At 42.4% G+C, this 19,695-nt stretch overlaps 1 protein-coding gene across 4 annotated transcripts in view; it reads right to left on the bottom strand.

The window, feature by feature from the left end:
- The window catches only part of LOC114669199 (cytochrome P450 2M1-like), a 91,511-nt gene that overhangs the window by 7,640 nt on the left and 64,176 nt on the right, over positions 1 to 19,695 (bottom strand). For 3 of the 4 annotated variants that reach the window (XM_028825378.2, XM_028825377.2, XM_028825375.2), the window contains 6 exons: positions 17,151 to 17,313; positions 16,745 to 16,894; positions 16,483 to 16,643; positions 2,448 to 2,624; positions 2,226 to 2,367; positions 1,951 to 2,138 (listed from right to left, as the gene is read on the bottom strand). In XM_028825378.2, the coding sequence (XP_028681211.1) occupies positions 1,951 to 2,138; positions 2,226 to 2,367; positions 2,448 to 2,624; positions 16,483 to 16,643; positions 16,745 to 16,894; positions 17,151 to 17,313 (981 nt within the window). Of the gene's footprint in view, positions 1 to 1,950; positions 2,139 to 2,225; positions 2,368 to 2,447; positions 2,625 to 16,482; positions 16,644 to 16,744; positions 16,895 to 17,150; positions 17,373 to 17,548; positions 17,571 to 19,695 lie in introns of those variants that run through there. The other variant, XM_051921478.1, reaches the window with a different exon arrangement.

A 19,695-nucleotide genomic window follows, 5' to 3' on the forward strand; every position in this document is an offset into this window, starting at 1 on the left:
TAAATGGCGGTAGAAATAACAGCAAGAGGTTGGCCTCTGAGTTTAAAAAGCGGAAAATTGATATAGATAATAAAAATCAGTGGGAGGGGAGCAGAGATTGGCGGAGTGGGCATTTTTTTTCAATAATGGTGGACTGGCAGTTGGGAAATACTTGTTTAGCCCTTTCTGACACATAGCTGTGCATTAGAGCAAGGACAAGCCAACTGTGGTGTCATCCTAAAATTCCAAAGGAGATACACTAAATGCAAAAAACTATAAAACCTCTAAACAAACTAAGAACAACATCTTCTTTGGTTTACGTTTGCCTGTCTCGTCTGTCTTATGTCCTATCTTTCATTTCAGTATACACTCAGTTGACGATTGTATAGGATTCACTTATCAAATACCTTTAAGGATCCCTTATTGCCTAAAGAGAACCAAGAATTTTTCGAGGCATTAATTTAACAAGGTACTATAAACATTTCTTTGGGATTCTGGTCAATACTAAATTGATAGCATCATGTAGCTCCATTTTTCAGCCCCAAATTCATTCTGCATTTCTCCTGTTCTGTCTCGCCACTATGTGTTCTGTTGAATTGAAATCTGAGGACTTTGCAGGCATATAGAGTAATCCGAAGTCATAATCATGTTTGAAGAACCAGCTTTATCCTGCTGCATATATCCACACAGAAAAGGGTTGATTGGGGACATTGAGGGGTGCAACACATTTAGCAGCAATGCTTAGATACACTGCAGCATTCAAAAACACATAACTGGAATTTAGAGGTTATATAATGTCAAGAAAACATTCTCATTACCATTATCATACTGCAGCCAGCATACACTATTGACAGAATGCATGATGCATCCAAAGATTCATGCTAACATTGTGAAAGGCTGATCCTACAATCTCCATGTTGCAGTAGAAATCAACTTTTGTCTGACCAGTGCCCATAGATGATATGTGTCCAATGCATAATTGAATTATTTTGGTAATCACATGTCTACTGTAGACTCATCTTCTTGTTCTTAGCTGAAAACAGTGGACCTTGTATGGTCTTCTACAGCTATCTACTTCAAGGCCCGATGACCTGTGTCTTCAAAGATTCTCCTCTGCACACCACTGTTGTAACTGGGTATCTGTGGCTTTTCAGATAGCTTGTTGATACCGGTCATTTTTCTCTGACCTCTCTCATTAACAAGATGTTTTTACTAACAGAACTGGCAGTTATTAGTTTTTAAACACTGGTGATTATCATGTGAGAAAATCCCTGGAGGAAATCTGCCTCTGATATGCTAGTATTATCATATCAATCATACATTAAGCAAAGACATGGTCAAAGACACTTTCGTCAGGTGTATTGCTTGTTCTAGTGTTTGGTTGAAAAACTAATCCTCTTGACCATGTCATCTTGCGATATGTATTGAGAGACTAGTTATTTGAAAGGGCAGAATAATTACTTTGTACCTAATAAAGTGATGATTAACTGTATATAAGCTATTATCCTATTCCTATAATCTCTGAATTCATCAGTAAATCATATTATTCTGTTCCTTAAATTGAGTGTGCTTAAGTTACCTAAATACAAGCCTAATGGCTAGAAAACCCTGACTACCAAGTCTGCTAAAGAAAATAAAGTGGGAGGATTACCAAAATGTTTCATTAAATATTAGCATTGTTTTTGGCTTGGTGAACATCAACTAATTCATTACTCTTTCCCATAAATGCCTAGGTTTGAAGATTTCCTCATCAAGGTGGTTGAGTTATGAAAAACAAATGTTGGATTGTAATCATACAATGTTGATGTCACAGAAGAGTGAAGTTACATTGATATTGAACTCAATGGCACAGTCATTAATACTTAACTTCTCGTGGCCATGAGATCTTGTTAGGTCAATATGACAACACATAATGAGTTCAGTAAGAACCACTTACAGTGACTTCTCAGGCACTGTGGCACCATGACTCACCTTTGGCAGGAGGTACCCCTTGAATTCAGTGTCCTTTATCACAGTGTGTGGGATACCAATGGGTGCCAGGTCCATAAATCGCTGGATTTCATGAAGCACTGCATCTGTGTAGGGCATGTTTTGCTTATCTTGCATGCAAGGAGTACGATGAGAGCCAATGACAGTGTCAATCTCCTCTTGGACTTTCTCTGTAAAGATAAAACAAGGTAAATAGGAAGAGCTCTCAGTAGACATTACTGGATGATACTGCAGCTCATAAGTCAAGTCTTGCTTACCCTGAATATGTGGAAACTTCATCATGATCAGGATAGCTTGACGCAAAGTAGAGGAAACGGTCTCTGTCCCTGCTGAGAACATGTTCATCACACTATTCTCTAAACTGAGCTCATGAAACTCAGTCTGTGGATTGGCCTTCTCCTGCAATGGAGTTAAAAGTTACAAGGTTCTTTGACTCACTAGCTGCCTTGACAACTACAAGTGCTCTACAGTCTCCCCACCTTCAGTATTTGAGCCAAGAAAGCCTCTATGAAGTTATTTGGGTCATCTGGGTTCATCTTAGCTTTTAGAGAGGTGGCTTCATTTCTGATAAACATTTTCAGTTTCTCAAGGTCTGCAAAAACCTTCTTGTGCTCTCCAGGAAGGTGATTCATTATTTTGGGGAAAATGTTGTAGAGCTGTAAGGAAACAACAGATTGATTTATCCTTATTTTCAAAAACAATAGAAATCAGCAAGCATTCATCATGATGAATAAATAAAGCGTGTATTAAGTTAAATCCTAAAAGTGTTCAGAAACACTTGTGTCTGCTCACACAGGTATAGTCACACTACTAGAGAAAGAGATGCACTCTACACGTGGTTTCATATTTGTAGTCCTTAAAATGCAGCACACATAGACCACACAATGCAGATATACTTGGGATCAACAGTACAGAGTAATGGGGATTATGGAAGAGAGGTGAAAAACAGAGTGCAGGCAGGGTGGAATGGGTGAAGAAGAGTGTCAGGAGTAATTTGTGACAGACGGATATCAGCAAGACTGAAAGGGAAGGTCTACAGGATGGTAGTGAGACCAGATATGTTATATTTGTTGGAGGTGGTGGCACTGACCAGAAAGCAGGACACAGAGCTGGAGGTAGCAGAGTTAAAGATGCTAAGATTTGCATTGGGTATGACAAGGATGGATAGGATTAGAAATGAGGACATTAGAGGGTCAGCTCAAGTTGAACGGTTGGGAGACAAAGTCAGAGAGACGAGATTGCATTGGTTTAGATTTGCAGAGGAGAGATGCTGGGTATATTGGGAGAAGGATACTAAGGATAGAGCTGCCAGGGAAGAGGAAAAGAGGAAGCACTAACCAAAGGTTTATGGATGTGGTGAGAGAGGACATGCAGGTGATGGGGGTAACAGAACAATATGCAGAGGACAGAAAGATATGGAAGAAGATGATCCGCTGTGGCTACCCCTAACAGGAGTTGCTGAAAGAAGAAGAAGAAGAAAAGGCAAGTTTGCAGGGAGATATTATAGTCATTGGGGATGTTAATTACCTGAATATTAAATGGGATAACCTTGCAAATAGCGGAGCACAAGAGTAGGAGTTTTTAGAAGTAATCATTGATTAGGAGCGGTGTCTCCCACAGGCACGTAGCCCTTCGCAAACACCCAAGCAAGTTCATCTGAAGTAAAGCTGGCAGCGAGAAATTAAAGTCAATCGCTCAGCGGGTGGTGGAAACTTAAAGCTGACGGTCTCTTAGTGATTCAGCTGAAGCGGAAGGCACTTAAGTAACTACAAAAAACGGAGAAGATGACATCAACACTAAACGAAAGTTTTATCGGCTCTCTGTCCGTTGAGGGCACGTTTATATGTTGTGTGTCCTGCAGCATGTACAGTTCAGGTTTTCCGGCCGACAGTGTAGACAGCTTCACCTGCCAAAAGTGTTTAGTTAATTTAGAGTTGGTCGGGAAAATACACGAATTGGAGGACCGCGTTAGGAATCTGATAGCGATTAGGCAAACCGAAAATTGGATCAACTCGGTTTGTTTAGACCAGTGGTGCCCAACCTTTCATAATATAGGGGCCAAACTTGACTTTGCTGTGAATTTCACGGGCCACAACATATGCGAAAATTAAATATGGATATTTAAAATTATTCTAGTTACCGAAACATGAGAAAAGAAAAGAAATGAAAAATCAATAATTGGTGGACTCACCATCCGAAGCTTATTTTATTAGTGCGATGTCTGCAGTTGTTTTTCAGAAACCAGTTTCGGAATGTTTGGGTCAAGATTTGTCACATTGATCCTTAGCACAGAATGAAGATGATCGTCTGTAATGCAAGAACGTGACCCGGTTTTTGCTCTTTTCATCACGGAGAAAGTTTGTTCACAAACGTATGTGCTCGCAAACGCCGTGGTCATTTTCAGTCCTTCCTTTCACAAATTTGGAAAGTTCACTGGTAACAGTTCAGCATAAAACTCTGGTAGAGATTCTTCTCTGAATTTATCCTTCAGAGACGTATTGCATTGTAACTCGATCAGTTCCAGTTGTAAATCAGTTGGCGCAGTGGGAACGTCAACTGAAAACGGATTTTCAAACAAACGGATTTCACTCCCGAGGTCATGGAAATCTGCAAACATCTCCTCAAAATTTTCATTCAGCAGCTTCAGAAGTTGGACCATTCTTCTTTTTGGGAAGTGAACGTTCATCTGTGCCTGTCATAGTGCAGTACACGTCGGAAAATGCACCAATTGCTCCCTTTCAGCGTGTTGCATAAAAAGTCTCAATTTAGCTTGAAATGCACTTATATCCGCATACACATGGCAGATACGCTTGTTTTTTCCTTGCAGTTTTATATTGAGTTCATTCAAATAGTGCGTTAAATCGCACAAAATTGCTAAATCCCATAGCCATGAGGGATCGCTAAGCTCAGGAAGTTGCTTTGATTTTTCAGTTATGAAGATATCTATCTCGTGCCACAGGTCAAAAAACCATTTTAACACTTTGCCTCGACTCAACCAACGAACTTCACTGTGATATACGACGTCATTATACTCAGATTCAATTTTGTTGAGAAATTCTCTGAAAGTCCTGTGATTAAGTGCGTGCGATCTTATGAAGTTCACAGTTTTAACAACGACCTTCATAACATGTTTTAAGTTCAATTGCTTTCCACAGAGATTCTGTAATGGTCGAGAACCATTTGATGAGAGCACTTTTTGACTTATTCTGGAAGCCAACCCATTGTGCTGTCCAACCATGCTTTTTGCACCATCCGTAGTCACTCCTACAAGTTTACTCCAGTCGAGCCCAAGGTCGTCGATCACTTGTGATATTTCTCTGAACAAGTCTTCCCCAGTAGTTGTTCCACTCATACTTTTCATTGCCGCCAACTCCTCAGTAATTTGAAAAGTAGTGTTTATACCACGAATAAACACCAACAATTGAGCAGTGTCTGTCACATCTGTAGATTCATCAGCAGCAATTGAAAACATTTCAAATTGACCCGCCTTCGTCTTCAGTTGCAGCAGAAGATCGCTTCCCAAATCTTCAACTTGTCTTGTGATTGTCATTCAAGACAAACTAACAGTCTCAATTGCACTCTTTTTCTCCGGGCACAGTTCTTCTACCACTGCAAGAATGCACTTTTTCACACATTCACCTTCGGAAAATGGTTTGGCTTCCTTACTCAATATGTGAGCAACCTGAAAACTCGCTCGAACTGCTGCTTCGTTTTCTTTTCTTTTTTTATTAAACAGTTTTGTTAATCCACCAACCTCTTCACGCAACTTGGCAATCTTCTCTTCACGTGGCAAACCAACACATTGATCATACTTTGTTTTGTGTTTAGTTTCATAGTGTCAGTTAATATTGTGCTCCTCGAATACTGCAACCGTCTCCTTGCAGATGAGACACAGTGGTTTCTCATCTTGTTGTACAAAAAAATACAAACTTGTCCACTTCTCCTGAAAATTTCTGCACTCCGAGTCAACCTTTCGTTTCTTCCTTTCCGACATTTTCCACGAGTACACCAATAGCACCATCAACAGGAGGTCGGGTGCAGTGTGAGTTGGGTGGTGGCCGAAGGCGGGGACCTTGGCGGTCCGATCCTCGGCTACAGAAACTGGCTCTTGGGATGTGGAATGTCACCTCTCTGAAGGGGAAGGAGCCTGAGCTAGTGCGCGAAGTTGAGAGGTTCCGGCTAGATATAGTCGGGCTCACCTCGACGCACAGCTTGGACTCTGGAACCAATCTCCTTGAGAGGGGCTGGACTCTCTACCACTCTGGAGTTGCCCCCGGTGAGAGGCGCCGAGCAGGTGTGGGTATACTTATTGCCCCCCAACTTGGAGCCTGTACATTGGGGTTTACCCCGGTGGACGAGAGGGTAGCCTCCCTTCGCCTTCGGGTGGGGGGACGGGTCCTAACTGTTGTTTGTGCGTATGCACCGAACAGCAGTTCGGAGTACCCACCCTTTTTGGAGTCCCTGGAGGGGGTGCTAGAGGGCATACCTTCTGGGGACTCCCTCGTTCTGCTGGGAGACTTCAATGCTCACGTGGGCAATGACAGTGAGACCTGGAAGGGCGTGATTGGGAGGAATGGCCCCCCTGATCTGAACCCGAGCAGTGTTTTGTTATTGGACTTTTGTGCTCGTCACGGATTGTCCATAACGAACACCATGTTCAAGCATAGGGGTGTTCATATGTGCACTTGGCACCAGGACACCCTAGGCCTCAGTTCGATGATCGACTTTGTGGTCGTGTCGTCGGACTTGCGGCCACATGTCTTGGACACTCGGGTGAAGAGAGGGGCGGAGCTGTCAACTGATCACCACCTGGTGGTGAGTTGGCTTCGATGGTGGGGGAGGATGCCGGTCAGGCGTGGTAGGCCCAAACGTGTTGTGAGGGTCTGCTGGGAACGTCTGGCAGAGCCCCCTGTCAGAAGTAGCTTCAACTCCCACCTCCGGCAGAACTTCGACCACATTCCGAGGGAGGTGGGGGACATTGAGTCCGAATGGGCCATGTTCCGTGCCTCTATTGTTGAGGCAGCTGACCGGAGCTGTGGCCGTAAGGTGGTCGGTGCCTGTCGTGGCGACAATCCCCGAACCCGCTGGTGGACACCGGCGGTGAAGGATGCCGTCAAGCTGAAGAAGGAGTCCTACAGGACCCTTTTGTCCTGTGGGACCCCGGAGGCAGCTGATAGGTACCGGCAGGCCAAGCGGAATGCGGCTTTGGTGGTTGCTGAGGCAAAAACTCGGGCGTGGGAGGAGTTTGGGGAGGCCATGGAGAATGACTTTCGGACGGCTTCGAGGAGATTCTGGTCCACCATCCGGCGTCTCAGGAAGGGGAAGCAGTGCAGTGTCAACACTGTATATGGTGGGGATGGTGCACTGCTGACCTCGACTCGGGACGTTGTGGGTCGGTGGGGGGAATACTTCGAAGACCTCCTCAATCCCACTAACATGCCTTCCAATGAGGAAGCAGAGCCTGGGGACTCAGAGGTGGGCTCCCCCATCTCTGGGACTGAGGTCACCGAGGTGGTCAAAAAACTCCTTGGTGGCAGGGCCCCGGGGGTGGATGAGATACGCCCGGAGTTCCTCAAGGCTCTGGATGTTGTAGGACTGTCTTGGCTGACACGCCTCTGCAACATCGCATGGACATCAGGGACAGTGCCTCTGGATTGGCAGACCGGGGTGGTAGTCCCCCTCTTTAAGAAGGGGGATCGGAGGGTGTGTTCCAACTACAGAGGGATCACACTCCTCAGCCTCCCTGGAAAAGTCTATTCAGGGGTCCTGGAGAGGAGGGTACGTCGGATAGTCGAGCCTCGGATTCAGGAGGAACAGTGTGGTTTTCGTCCTGGTCGCGGAACAGTGGACCAGCTCTATACCCTTAGCAGGGTCCTGGAGGGTGCATGGGAGTTTGCCCAACCAGTCTACATGTGTTTTGTGGACTTAGAAAAGGCATTCGACCGTGTCCCTCGGGGAATCCTGTGGGGGGTACTCCGAGAGTATGGGGTACTGGCCCCCCTGATAAGGGCTGTTCAGTCCCTGTACGATCGGTGCCAGAGCTTGGTCCGCATTGCCGGCAGTAAGTTGAACCCGTTTCCAGTGAGAGTTGGACTCCGCCAGGGCTGCCCTTTGTCACCGATTCTGTTCATATCTTTTATGGACAGAATTTCTAGGCGCAGCCAGGGTGTTGAGAGGGTCCAGTTTGGTGTGCTCAGGATTGGGTCACTGCTTTTTGCAGATGATGTTGTCCTGTTTGCTTCATCAGGCCGTGATCTTCAGCTCTCTCTGGATCGGTTCGCAGCCGAGTGTGAAGCGGCTGGGATGAGAATCAGCACCTCCAAATCCGAGACCATGGTCCTCAACCGGAAAAGGGTGGAGTGCCCTCTCAGGGTTGGTAGCGAGATCCTACCCCAAGTGGAGGAGTTCAAGTATCTCGGGGTCTTGTTCACGAGTGAGGGAAGAATGGAGCGTGAGATCGACAGGCGGATCGGTGCGGCATCCGCAGTAATGCGGGCATTGCATCGGTCTGTCGTGGTGAAAAAGGAGCTGAGCCGCAAGGCGAAGCTCTCAATTTACCAGTCGATCTATGTTCCTACCCTCACCTATGGTCATGAGCTATGGGTAGTGACTGAAAGAACGAGATCGCGAATACAAGTGGCTGAAATGAGTTTCCTCCGCAGGGTGTCTGGGCTTTCCCTTAAAGATAGGGTGAGAAGCTCAGTCATCCGGGAGGGGCTCAGAGTAGAGCCGCTGCTCCTCCGCATCGAGAGGAGTCAGATGAGGTGGCTCGGGCATCTGATCAGGATGCCTCCTGGACGCCTCCCTGGTGAGGTGTTCCGGGCACGTCCAACTGGGAGGAGGCCCCGGGGAAGACCCAGGACACGCTGGAGGGACTATGTCTCTCGACTGGCCTGGGAACGCCTTGGGATTCTCCCGGAAGAGCTAGAAGAAGTGGCCGGGGAGAGGGAAGTCTGGGCATCTCTGCTCAAGCTGCTGCCCCCGCGACCCGACCTCGGATAAGCGGGAGACAATGGATGGATGGATGGATAAAACAAAAAATCACCAGTTCAGAAAGAAGCATGCAGTTTTAAATGCTGCTTATTGAATATTTGCTCTCTTGGCACTAAAGCTGTTTTGGTAAATTATATTATATTAAGTACAAAATCTGATCTGTGTCTTCTCACTGAAACCTGGCTTAGTAAATCTGACACTGTTCCCCTGGCTGAGGTGTCACCAGATGGCTACTCGTTCCTTCTTTAATCTAGAGATTCTGGTCGAGGAGGAGACCTTGGAATAATTCATTTTAACAAAATGCAAATCACTTCTAAAAATTTAGGCAACTTTACATCCTTTGAGGCATTCATTTTAAATATTACAATAGATTCCAACACAATTATAGTGCTAGTCTACAGACCACCAGGACCATATTTTATTGTTCATGACTGAATTTAGCAACCTTTTATCTGATTTGGCTATAAATTATGATCACATAGTACTAATGGGGGATTTTAATGTACACATTGATGTGGAAACTGACACTTTTAGCAAATGTTTTACTTATTTGTTAAGTTCAGTAGGATTTTGTCAGAATGTCAAAGGTCCAACTCATAATCATAACCACACATTAGATTTAATTATAACTTACAAAGTTGAAATTCAAAATTTAAATATTACTCCATTAAATGAAGTTATTTCCGATCACTACTTAATTACATTTGATTTAGTCCTGCCCTTGCCAACACACTCACAGATTAAAACAAAGACAGTATGACATCTAGATTGTAATTCTGCTTCAAAATTTATGGATACTTTGAGTAAGTCGAGTGTAATTGTGGAAAGTCATTTAGATCAATTAACATCAAATGTAAACGTGGAAAACAATTTAGATCAGCTAACATCACATTATAATGTGACCTTAAGAAATGCTCTGGACACAGTGGCTCCCCTTAAAACAAAAGTGATCAAAGCACATAGAAACTCTCCCTCGTTTAATGGAAACACTCCAGCTCTTAAATTAGAGTGTCGAAAACTGGAGCGCAGATGGAGAACAACAAAGCTACATGTCTTTCAAATTGCATGGACAGAGAGTGTTAATAAATATAAAAAAGCGCTCTTTAAAGCTCGCTCAGAATACTATTCTACAATAATAGATAGCAATAATAAAAATCCTCGGGTACTGTTTAGAATAGTGGCTAAATTAACAAATGGAAATTCAGATCAACAGTGCAAAATACCAACAGATATTAGCAGTACAGACTTTATGAACTTCTTCAATTAGAAAATTAAAAATATAAGATCCCAGATCTCTGCATCACAGTACAAACCAAATACTAGCTTAGCAGACCCTGCCTCACATTGCATTCAGCACTTTAGTAATTTTAATCCTGTAAATGAGCAGGAAGTCTTAACTTTAATTTCTAAAATGAAGCAATCTACTTGTTCCCTAGATCCAGTGCCAACAAAACTAGTAAAAAGTGCAATGGATGTTCTTGCAGCGAATATTCTAAACATTATCAGTAGTTCATTATTGCATGGCACAGTACCTGATGCACTAAAAGAGTCAGTCATTAAACCATTACTTAAAAAGTCAGACCTTGACCCACACATACTAAATAATTATAGGCCTATTTCAAATCTATGGTTTCTCTCTAAAATACTAGAAAAAGTAGTTGCCAGTCAGCTTCAGACACACCTTACGCATTACAATTTATTGAGAAATTCCAGTCTGGTTTCCGCACTGGTCATAGTACAGAAACGCGGGTTGTAAACGACATTCTGATATCCTCTGATGAAGGAAACTCCACTGTAATTATGTTGTTGGACTTAAGTGCAGCATTTGACAACCATTGACCATTCTATTTTACTGCACAGGCTAGAAAATGATGTGGGGCTTACAGGCACTGTGCTCACTTGGTTTAGTTCTTATTTATCAAATCGATTCCAATATGTACAGAAATGTGCTGACAGTACTCCATCATTATACACAGAAGTGAGATATGGTGTCCCGCAGGGCTCAGTACTGGGACCTTTACTGTTTTCACTTTACATGCTTCCTCTGGGATCTCTCATTAGGAAACATAATGTTAATTTTCACTCGTATGCAGATGACACCAGTTATACCTTTCATTTAAATCAAATGAAGTTTCTCCGATGTTGTCTTTAATTAGTTGTGTTAGCGAATTAAAAGAGTGGATGAATGAGAACTACTTTGTCTTTAAACACAGATAAAACAGAGATGTTAATTGCTGGAGGGAATGACGCTGATTATAACAATATTTTGTCATCATTTAACTCAGTTGGAATCCCAATTAATTTTACTGTATCAGCCCGCAATCTAGGAGTTATCTTTGACTCTAGCATGTCATTTAAAGCGCATATTGCAAAGTTGTCCAAAACATGTTTCTTCCATCTAAAAAATGTTAGGAAATTAAGGTGCTTTCTAAATAAACAGGATTCTGAGAAATTAATTCATGCATTTATCTCTAGTAGGATTGACTACTGCAATGCGGTGTTCACTGGATGTTCAAACTGTTCTCTATACATCCATCCATCCATCCATTATCCAACCCGCTGAATCCGAACACAGTTGTCACGGGGGTCTGCTGGAGCCAATCCCAGCCAACACAGGGCACAAGGCAGGAACCAATCCCGGGCAGGGTGCCAACCCACCGCAGGTTCTCTATACAGCCTCCAGTTAATCCAAAATGCAGCTGCAAGAATTATTACAAGAAAAATAAAATATGAACACATAACTCCAGTTCTTAAATCCTTACACTGGCTCCCGGTTAAGTTTAGGGCTGATTTCAAAATCCTCCTTTTAACATATAAAACATTACATGGCCAAGGTCCGGCTTACTTGTCTGAACTTATCATGACTTACAAACCAGAGCACACATTAAGATCTCAAGATGCCGGTCTGCTTATGATTCCAAGGATTAATAAAATAACAATGGGAGGTCGAACTTTTAGTTACAGGGCCCCTAAACTGTGGAATAGTCTGCCTGCTACTATAAGGGATGCCTCTTCGGTCTCAGCTTTTAAATCCCGGCTGAAGACTCACTATTTCAGTTTAGCATATCCTGACTAGAGCTGCTGATTAACTGTACAGACTGTATCTCTGTTGTTAGTCATTAGCACTAAAACATAAGTAACATGATAGTTATAATTGGATACTAACCCTCACGTTTTCTCTTTCTCTTCTCGGTACTCAAATGTGGCACTTGGTGCTACGGCCCACCTGCCAAGTTGTTTTGCCTGCCTAAGGTAAAGTCATCCCTGATGGAGGATCGCAGGAATCGTGGAAAAGAGGGGTCCTTTCATTGGATTGGCTGGCCCAGCACTGTTTCACCCATGGAATGGCCAAATGGGGGAGGCAGCTTGATGGATGAGGTCTCCAGGACTCCCTGCGTGGAGTTTGCATGTTCTCCCCGTGTCTTTGTGGGTTTCCTCCGGGTGCTGGTTAGGTGCATTGGCGATTCTAAATTGTCCCTAGTGTGTGTGTGTGTGCGTGTGTGTGTGTGTGCATGTGTGTGCGTGTGTGTGTGTGTGTCCTGCCGTGGGCTGGCTCCCTGCCCAGGATTGGTTTCTGCCATGCATTCAGCAGACCCCCGTGACCCTGTGTTCGGATTCAGCGGGTTGGAAAATGGATGGATGGATGGAATTATTAAGGATAATTGAGCAACACCTGGCAAGGACAGGAGATTTACTGAGCTATCAGTATGGGTTCAGAAGAGGGAGGTCATGTTTTACTAACATACTGGAATTCTACGAGGAAGCATCAGAAGGATTTGATCAAAGTGGAGCCTATGATATTATTTATCTGGACTTTCAGAAAGAATTTGATAAGGTGCACCATGTGATGCTGTGCATCAAACTAAAAGAAGTGGGAGTTCAGGGTGATGTTTTCACTGTAGATGGGTGCAAAATGGCCTGCTTTTGTCTAGATTGTTCTAATGTTCTAATATCTCCAAATCACAAATCATTAGACAGAGGTGATTGTGGTGGTACAGATTAGTGAGACCTATCTAGGTCTTACATATAGTGTGTAACATATAATCTGTGTTACGATATATGCACCCCATTAAAAATAAACTTCTCTTTAGGTAAATTTTTTCCAGCATTGAGTTTATGAAGTACATTGTGCTGATTATGGATTCAAATATTTGCCATCAATCATCTCTTGAATCATGTATGTAATACTTTTTGTCTTGTTTTTATTTTAGCATTGTCACACACGTGCACATGGGAGGCAGCTGAAGGGCTCACAAAGGGATAATTCCATGCCAGAACAGGGGGTGGCAGGGTGCACTAATACTCCCTCTTTTTCATCAGCAGAGCGACCACGGGGAATTTCACCTGGACTCAATGATATCACTTCCGGTTCCAGGCCCGATGTCATCACTTCCCCTGCCCGGCTTTTAAACCACCTTCTTTGCCTGTTATGATTGTTCTATTTGTTGGACTGAAGTCTGTTGAGACCTGTTCTATGGAAACAACCTTTTAATTTTGGCAGCCTAATTCAAGTACACGGGTGGCTGCCCCCAGACTTCTTCCTGTGTATGTCCAGTCTTTTTACAGCATATTGCCGTTATGTTTTTATTAGAGCATTTTGGGGTTCTGTAACTGCGATGCTACTTCTGGTTGCCAGAGGCGAACTTTGTATTATATATCGGCATCACTGCCTCTCTAACATCTGTGTCAATAATAACAAAACATGTTCATGTGCAATTTAGATGCAAGTTTTTGTTTCAAATTCTTGTTTAGCCTGTCAAGACTTTGAGCCTGAATTACCATTTTGAGTGCTGGCAACAGTCCAATAAATTTCCCAGTTTCAAATTTGGTTTCTTTTAAAGGTTTATTTTTATTTCCTGGACCTTCTATATTCAGATTTTGATCTGCTAATACTGGCAATACAATAATCGTGCATATGCTCATGTATGAATCACATTTGTGATTTTATTTTACTTGTACTGGCTAGCAATAAAATAGTTTGTTTGGTCATTCAAGTGGGATTATGTTTGGGTTTCATGAAGAGCCTCAGTAGAGGAATTGCTGGTCCACACTCCAGACAGTGGTTTACTGAGTAGGTCATACTTATTATTTTGGAATTGACAATTAATTAAATTAAGATAGATCACCCTTCCCTTTCCAGATAGGGAGGATAAGTCCAGTTTTCCAGTCAGTTGGGATGACTCCCAACTGTCTCCCAAGTGGAAGCAAAGATTGCTTGCAATGCCAGGAGGACAGCTTTACCACCAGCCTGGAGAAGTTCACCCCAGATACCACAGATACCTGTAGCCTTGCCTCCCTTCAGCTAGTTCACCACCTGTGCAATCTCAGTGAGACTGGGTGGTTCACAGCTAATTGGAGGATCAGCCTCAAGATCTGTAGCAGTTCTAAATAATTGTTTTTCTACTTTTGCATTGTCGGTTTAATGAATGTCACTCTTAGATTTCCCATGCTGTATAAAATAGGAGTCTGAGCCTTTAAACACATTTGCGCCACACACCTGGCAGGTTGGATGCTTTGAGGACTTTAGATTTCCCATGAGAATCGATTTGCAATGGAAAGCACACATAACAATTTAAAATGCTGATGGCATGGAAGAAAAGTGCTGTAGATACTTACTTCAGGGCCAGAATAATTTAGATCAGCTGGTGACATAAGAGTTTGACTGTAAAAAAGCACCTTAAAGTGTCAGTCTTTGCATATTTGTTTAGTTTTGGTTACTGTCAGGGCAGAATTGTTTATTTTATTCAGGGGTGGCATTAGCTAATATGACAGCATTCATCTACCATTCAAACAGTAATTTCATTCAACATTTACATGGATACAATAATTTATCTGCAATTTATGATTTTGGTATGCATTTTTGTCCCATTGAAACCCCTAAGCCCAAATTTTCTTAGCATAAGAATAAATTGGTACACTTCATCCAAATTCAATGGCATTGCAATACAGACTTCACAATTTAATACTCTCATGATACAATGCATCCAAACAAAATTACATAATATATATTGTTTTTGGAAAAAATAAAAAAGATTAGCTTTAAAACAGTAAAATGCACAAAACAGATTTAAAAATTAAAACTGTACAATTTTTTGATCCCTCCAAACAATTTTTATTCAGGTTTATGGCTGTGAGATTGAATTTGAAACAAAACTTGTCAGTTTTGCTCATTCCGCACATTTCACTGGCACCTTAAAAACATTTCAGGAATTAACAAAATTTTCTAAAATGACAAATCAATATATACCCAATACGATTTGTGAAAATCAGGAAACTGAGTGCCAAAGTCAAACATTGGCATGTAGCTTCAAACCTAGCATGCGCTCTTTTGATTTTACGAGGGTCATTGTGTATCAAAGCTGTGTGAACAACATTGCTAGAAATTTGAAAATTTTAAACTGAAAATGTGTGTTATAGCTGTTATAGGTGGCAGATACATAAGGAACCAGATGTGCACATAACTCCAGGTCATGTCAGGTCAGGTTGGGGAGCATGGGTTGATATAGCGTGTTGCTATACCCAGCACACGATGAAACAGCTTGGCATCCTGGTTGGCAACTCCCCAGGGATACATGTGGTCCAGTCCCACCCCTCAGAAATCAACATCTGCCGCAGCCAGATGGGCGTCCCCTTGACCTGGTCCCACCACTTGTGTCCTAAACAATGAGCACCCTGTGAGCCAGATCACCCTCAGGGAATCGTGCCACATGGCTGTAGTGCTGTAACTGATGCTCCCTCACAATGCAGGTAATGTGCCTTATTCAGGACTCCATGAGCAACTGCTCATTTGACACAAAGTCATACCAGTGGTACCCAAGGATTCTCCAAAAAGACCACAGTAAAAAAGGAGTCCAGTCTTCATCTCAGGACACTGGATAGTGTCCATGTCTTGCAACCATATAGCAAAACAAGGAGCATCAGGACTCTATAAAGACCTGGACCTTTGTCCTTTTGCAAAGATACCGGGAGTACCACACACCCCTTTCCAGAGACCTCATGACCCATGTTTATAATTAACTCTCATTTTTGAATTATTATTTCATAATGTTAAAAAATATGCCGCATGAAAGGCTACCTTGACCAAAGTGCTGCCTGAAGTGATTGTCTCGATTTCTCACCTCATGTGCTGGCTCTGTTGGTACGTGTTGTATATAAAATAGGAAATCTTTGTTTGTGATGTTTATTTTGTCACAGTATGTTGATGTTTGATGTCCTTCTTTATTGTCATTGTCTTTGTTATATGTTTCCACTTTTATGGCGTATTGTTGGTTGGTGATTAATTGGCTAATGGCAGGATTAGATCCTGGAGAATTTGCTGTTGAGCGGGTCAGGAAAACCTCATTTAAATAGTAGTAACCACAAAATTTTCAGGTTTCACCCCATATTTACCTTATTCTTTCAGCTTGAGTTTATTTTATGTAGTTCTTGTGTGTAGGTTTTTGAAGCACTACTGTTTCCCTTTAGGATCAATAAAATATTGGCAGTATCAAACTATCCAATCTGTTATCCATTGGCTCCTACCTGGCCAGTGGGTCTGCTTAGGAAATTAAAGTAGCCATCAATTGTTTTGAGGAAGAAGAGGAAGTCTTTGTCCTGGTAGCTGAACCTCCTCCCAAACACCACCGAGCAAATCACATTGGCCACAGCATTAAGCACGATGAATTTGGGATTAAAAAGTAAGTCTGTAAAAAAAAAGTTAAGAGTTTGTCAAGCTACCTGGTCTCTTAAGGTCAACAGTGGCAGCAAATGGTAACAGGGAGAGAAAGACAATCAGCAGTCTTACCTTTCTTCTCAAGGAAGGCTTCCTGCAAAAAGTTTGTCTCTTCTTGGATCCGTTCTTCAATGCTCCTCCGCCCCATTCCAAAATTCTTCAGAGTTGTGAGGGAGAAACGACGAACCTGCTTCCACTGTTCTCCATTGCTTCCAACTACTCCTTTGGTAGCAGGGTGAAAGTATAAAAATTAAGAACAAAGGTGAATGTGACTGTCTGTTTTCAAGGAAGAAGGATCTGGTTATATCAGCTGCAAAGACAAGGAATCTCAGGTATTCTCTATAGTTTCATGAGGTTCAAGAGTTAAATATTGCCTCTGATCATAAGCCAGGAAGCATCAACAATTGATTCTTAAAGTTAACACTGAAGTCTCATGCGCATTGTGCCATTAAAATACATGCATCACAGTTTAACTTACCGTATCCTTCATTTGACTTCTGGAGCACAGGATAGATATATCTGCCACTGAATTCTTCTCCTTGGGTCAACAGGGCATCTTTGAGGGTGCTATAGCTGCTAAGCACCACAGCAGGCTTGGAGCCCAGCCACACAGTAAACACAGACCCATATGTCTTACTGAGCTGGAAAAAAAACACAAACAGAGCCTGGTTAGGTTTTCCAGCAAACAAAACTACCCAAACTTCTCTAGTTGATACCCAAAGAAACACCATCTAGTATAAGAAGCAAAACTGATATGAACCAGTGGCATTATATTTACTTTACTTGGCATAAGTTAAGATATGATCTGTGAAAAAATCAACCATCCCATCACACATATGCATGGTTCAGAGTGTCTGGTGTACCTATACAATTCACAATCCATGAAAAATTAGGCTAACAAATTCAGTTTTCCAAGAAGAGAAGTCGATTGAGATCCCAGAATGCAAACCTACCAGTTAGATAGTCTGTAGAACAAACAAAACATGTCATCAGAAACAGATACAGAGATAATCAGGAGTGTGAGAATAGAAACAAAGTGAACCTCCAAACCATAGAGACACCTCTGTGGACAGCAGCTTGACAAATAGCAGAATCTGAAGTTGCCTCAGTGATATAAATGTGTTCTCTGTCTGCAAACACTGTAATACCACAAACATCTACACCCTTCACTATCTCTTCAATGCATACATGCAAAGTACTGAATACAGAACTTTATCCATGTTTCAAAAACTTCAAAACAAATTTGCTTCTGAAGATGCTAGAGATTGGCAAAGATCTCTCCAAACTAGAATATTTTGGTTTGACTTTATTAACATTCGGCTAATGTCTGAATCATTCTTGTTACTCACTGTTTTATCTTGGTAGAGTAATATGTTGCTCTACTCTCCCTTATTGTATCTATACTAATTAATAAAAGGCAAAGCCCTCACTGACTCACTGACTGACTGACTGACTGACTGACTCATCACTAATTCTGCAACTTCCCGTGTAGGTGGAAGGCTGAAATTTGGCAGGCTGATTCCTTACAGCTCTTACTTACAAAAGTTAGACAGGTTTCATTTCGAAATTCAACGCGTAATGGTCATAACTGGAACCTCTTTTTTCACAATATACTGTAATGGACGGCAGCTCGATGGCCGTGGGAGGAGGAGTTGAGTGTCACGTCATCACGCCTCCCACGTAATCACGTGAAAAGACTTTGAACGCAGTAGGGACAAATGAAGGAGGAGCCGCAAACAGCGAAGAACAAAAAATTCATTAAACAATTGAGAAGGGAGCGAGTGAAGCATACAAGCATGTTCATAAGGGAAACAAAGCACGGTGTAAAACGTACGTTTAAATTAAGTTTATAGAAACGCCCCCGCTGCGGATTGCAATAACATATTCGCGAGATAAAAGTTTAATGAGAAGACACGAGGTATAAACGAACCACACGCCGTAGCGCAATGTTAGGGGCAACAGTTTCAACCATTCTATGATCTGCTTCTCGCAACTGAAAGACGGCACATGGTGGATGTTAGCCCACTTGCTGACCGCAACGTTAGGGGCTTCAACTCTGGCGCTGACGATAGAGATTCGATTCCCGAGAGGGGATGCAGTGAGTGTGTATGCCTGATGAGCCCAGAATTAGGGAGAAACATGTGTCGCATACTCTTTGCATTATTTGAAAGTAAACTATTAAAACCATTCTATGATCAGCTTCTGGGAACAGAAAGAGGGCACATGGTGGATGTAAGGCGACTTCCTGACCAACCACAAGCGTAACCTGGCAGGTAACCATCCATACAGTCAGATTGTGATTCAGAAAACGAATGCCATGAATGTAATTACCACGATCTACATACTGTCAAATAAACGAAACACACGCCGTAGCGCGACAGCTGTGAAAAGCGAGGTTCACAAAAAAACAGATCCTTAACAAATTGTTATTGGTATATTTTCGATCCGTTTAAAAAGGTTTTATTTTCTTTTTAAAAAATTAAAAGCAGTACTTCGCCGCAATGAAGCGCGAGAATTTGGCTGTATATATCTGCTTCTCACAATTAAAAGAGGGCATGTGGCGAATTTTAGACGACTTCATGACCAAACATAAGTGTTACCTGCCAGGTAGGGTTACCACTTTTAATACAAAAAAATAAGGGACGCATACTGCAGCGGGTGCCACATCCCAGTGCCAACACTTTGCAGACTCTACTTAAAAAACCCGCCCTCCTCACTGGACAGTTAAAAAGACCAATCAAACTAACGATGACATCAAGTATTACCCAATCAAAAGTAGGAAAGGAGGCATCTTCATAAAATGCGTGTGGGATGATTTGCATGAGACGCTGCTTTAAAAAAAATGATAAAAAAAATCCCGTCCCGTATTGATTCAAAACGGGACGCGCAATTTCATTCTCAAATACGGGACGATTCCGTATTTTAAAGGACGGGTGGCAACCCTACAGTGCCAGGTAACCACCCATACAATCAGATTGTGATTCAGACTAGGAATGCAATGAATGTAATTACCCCGATCTACA

The sequence above is a fragment of the Erpetoichthys calabaricus genome, chromosome 18 (assembly GCF_900747795.2).
Source record: "Erpetoichthys calabaricus chromosome 18, fErpCal1.3, whole genome shotgun sequence".
NCBI classification, from domain to species: domain Eukaryota; kingdom Metazoa; phylum Chordata; class Cladistia; order Polypteriformes; family Polypteridae; genus Erpetoichthys; species Erpetoichthys calabaricus.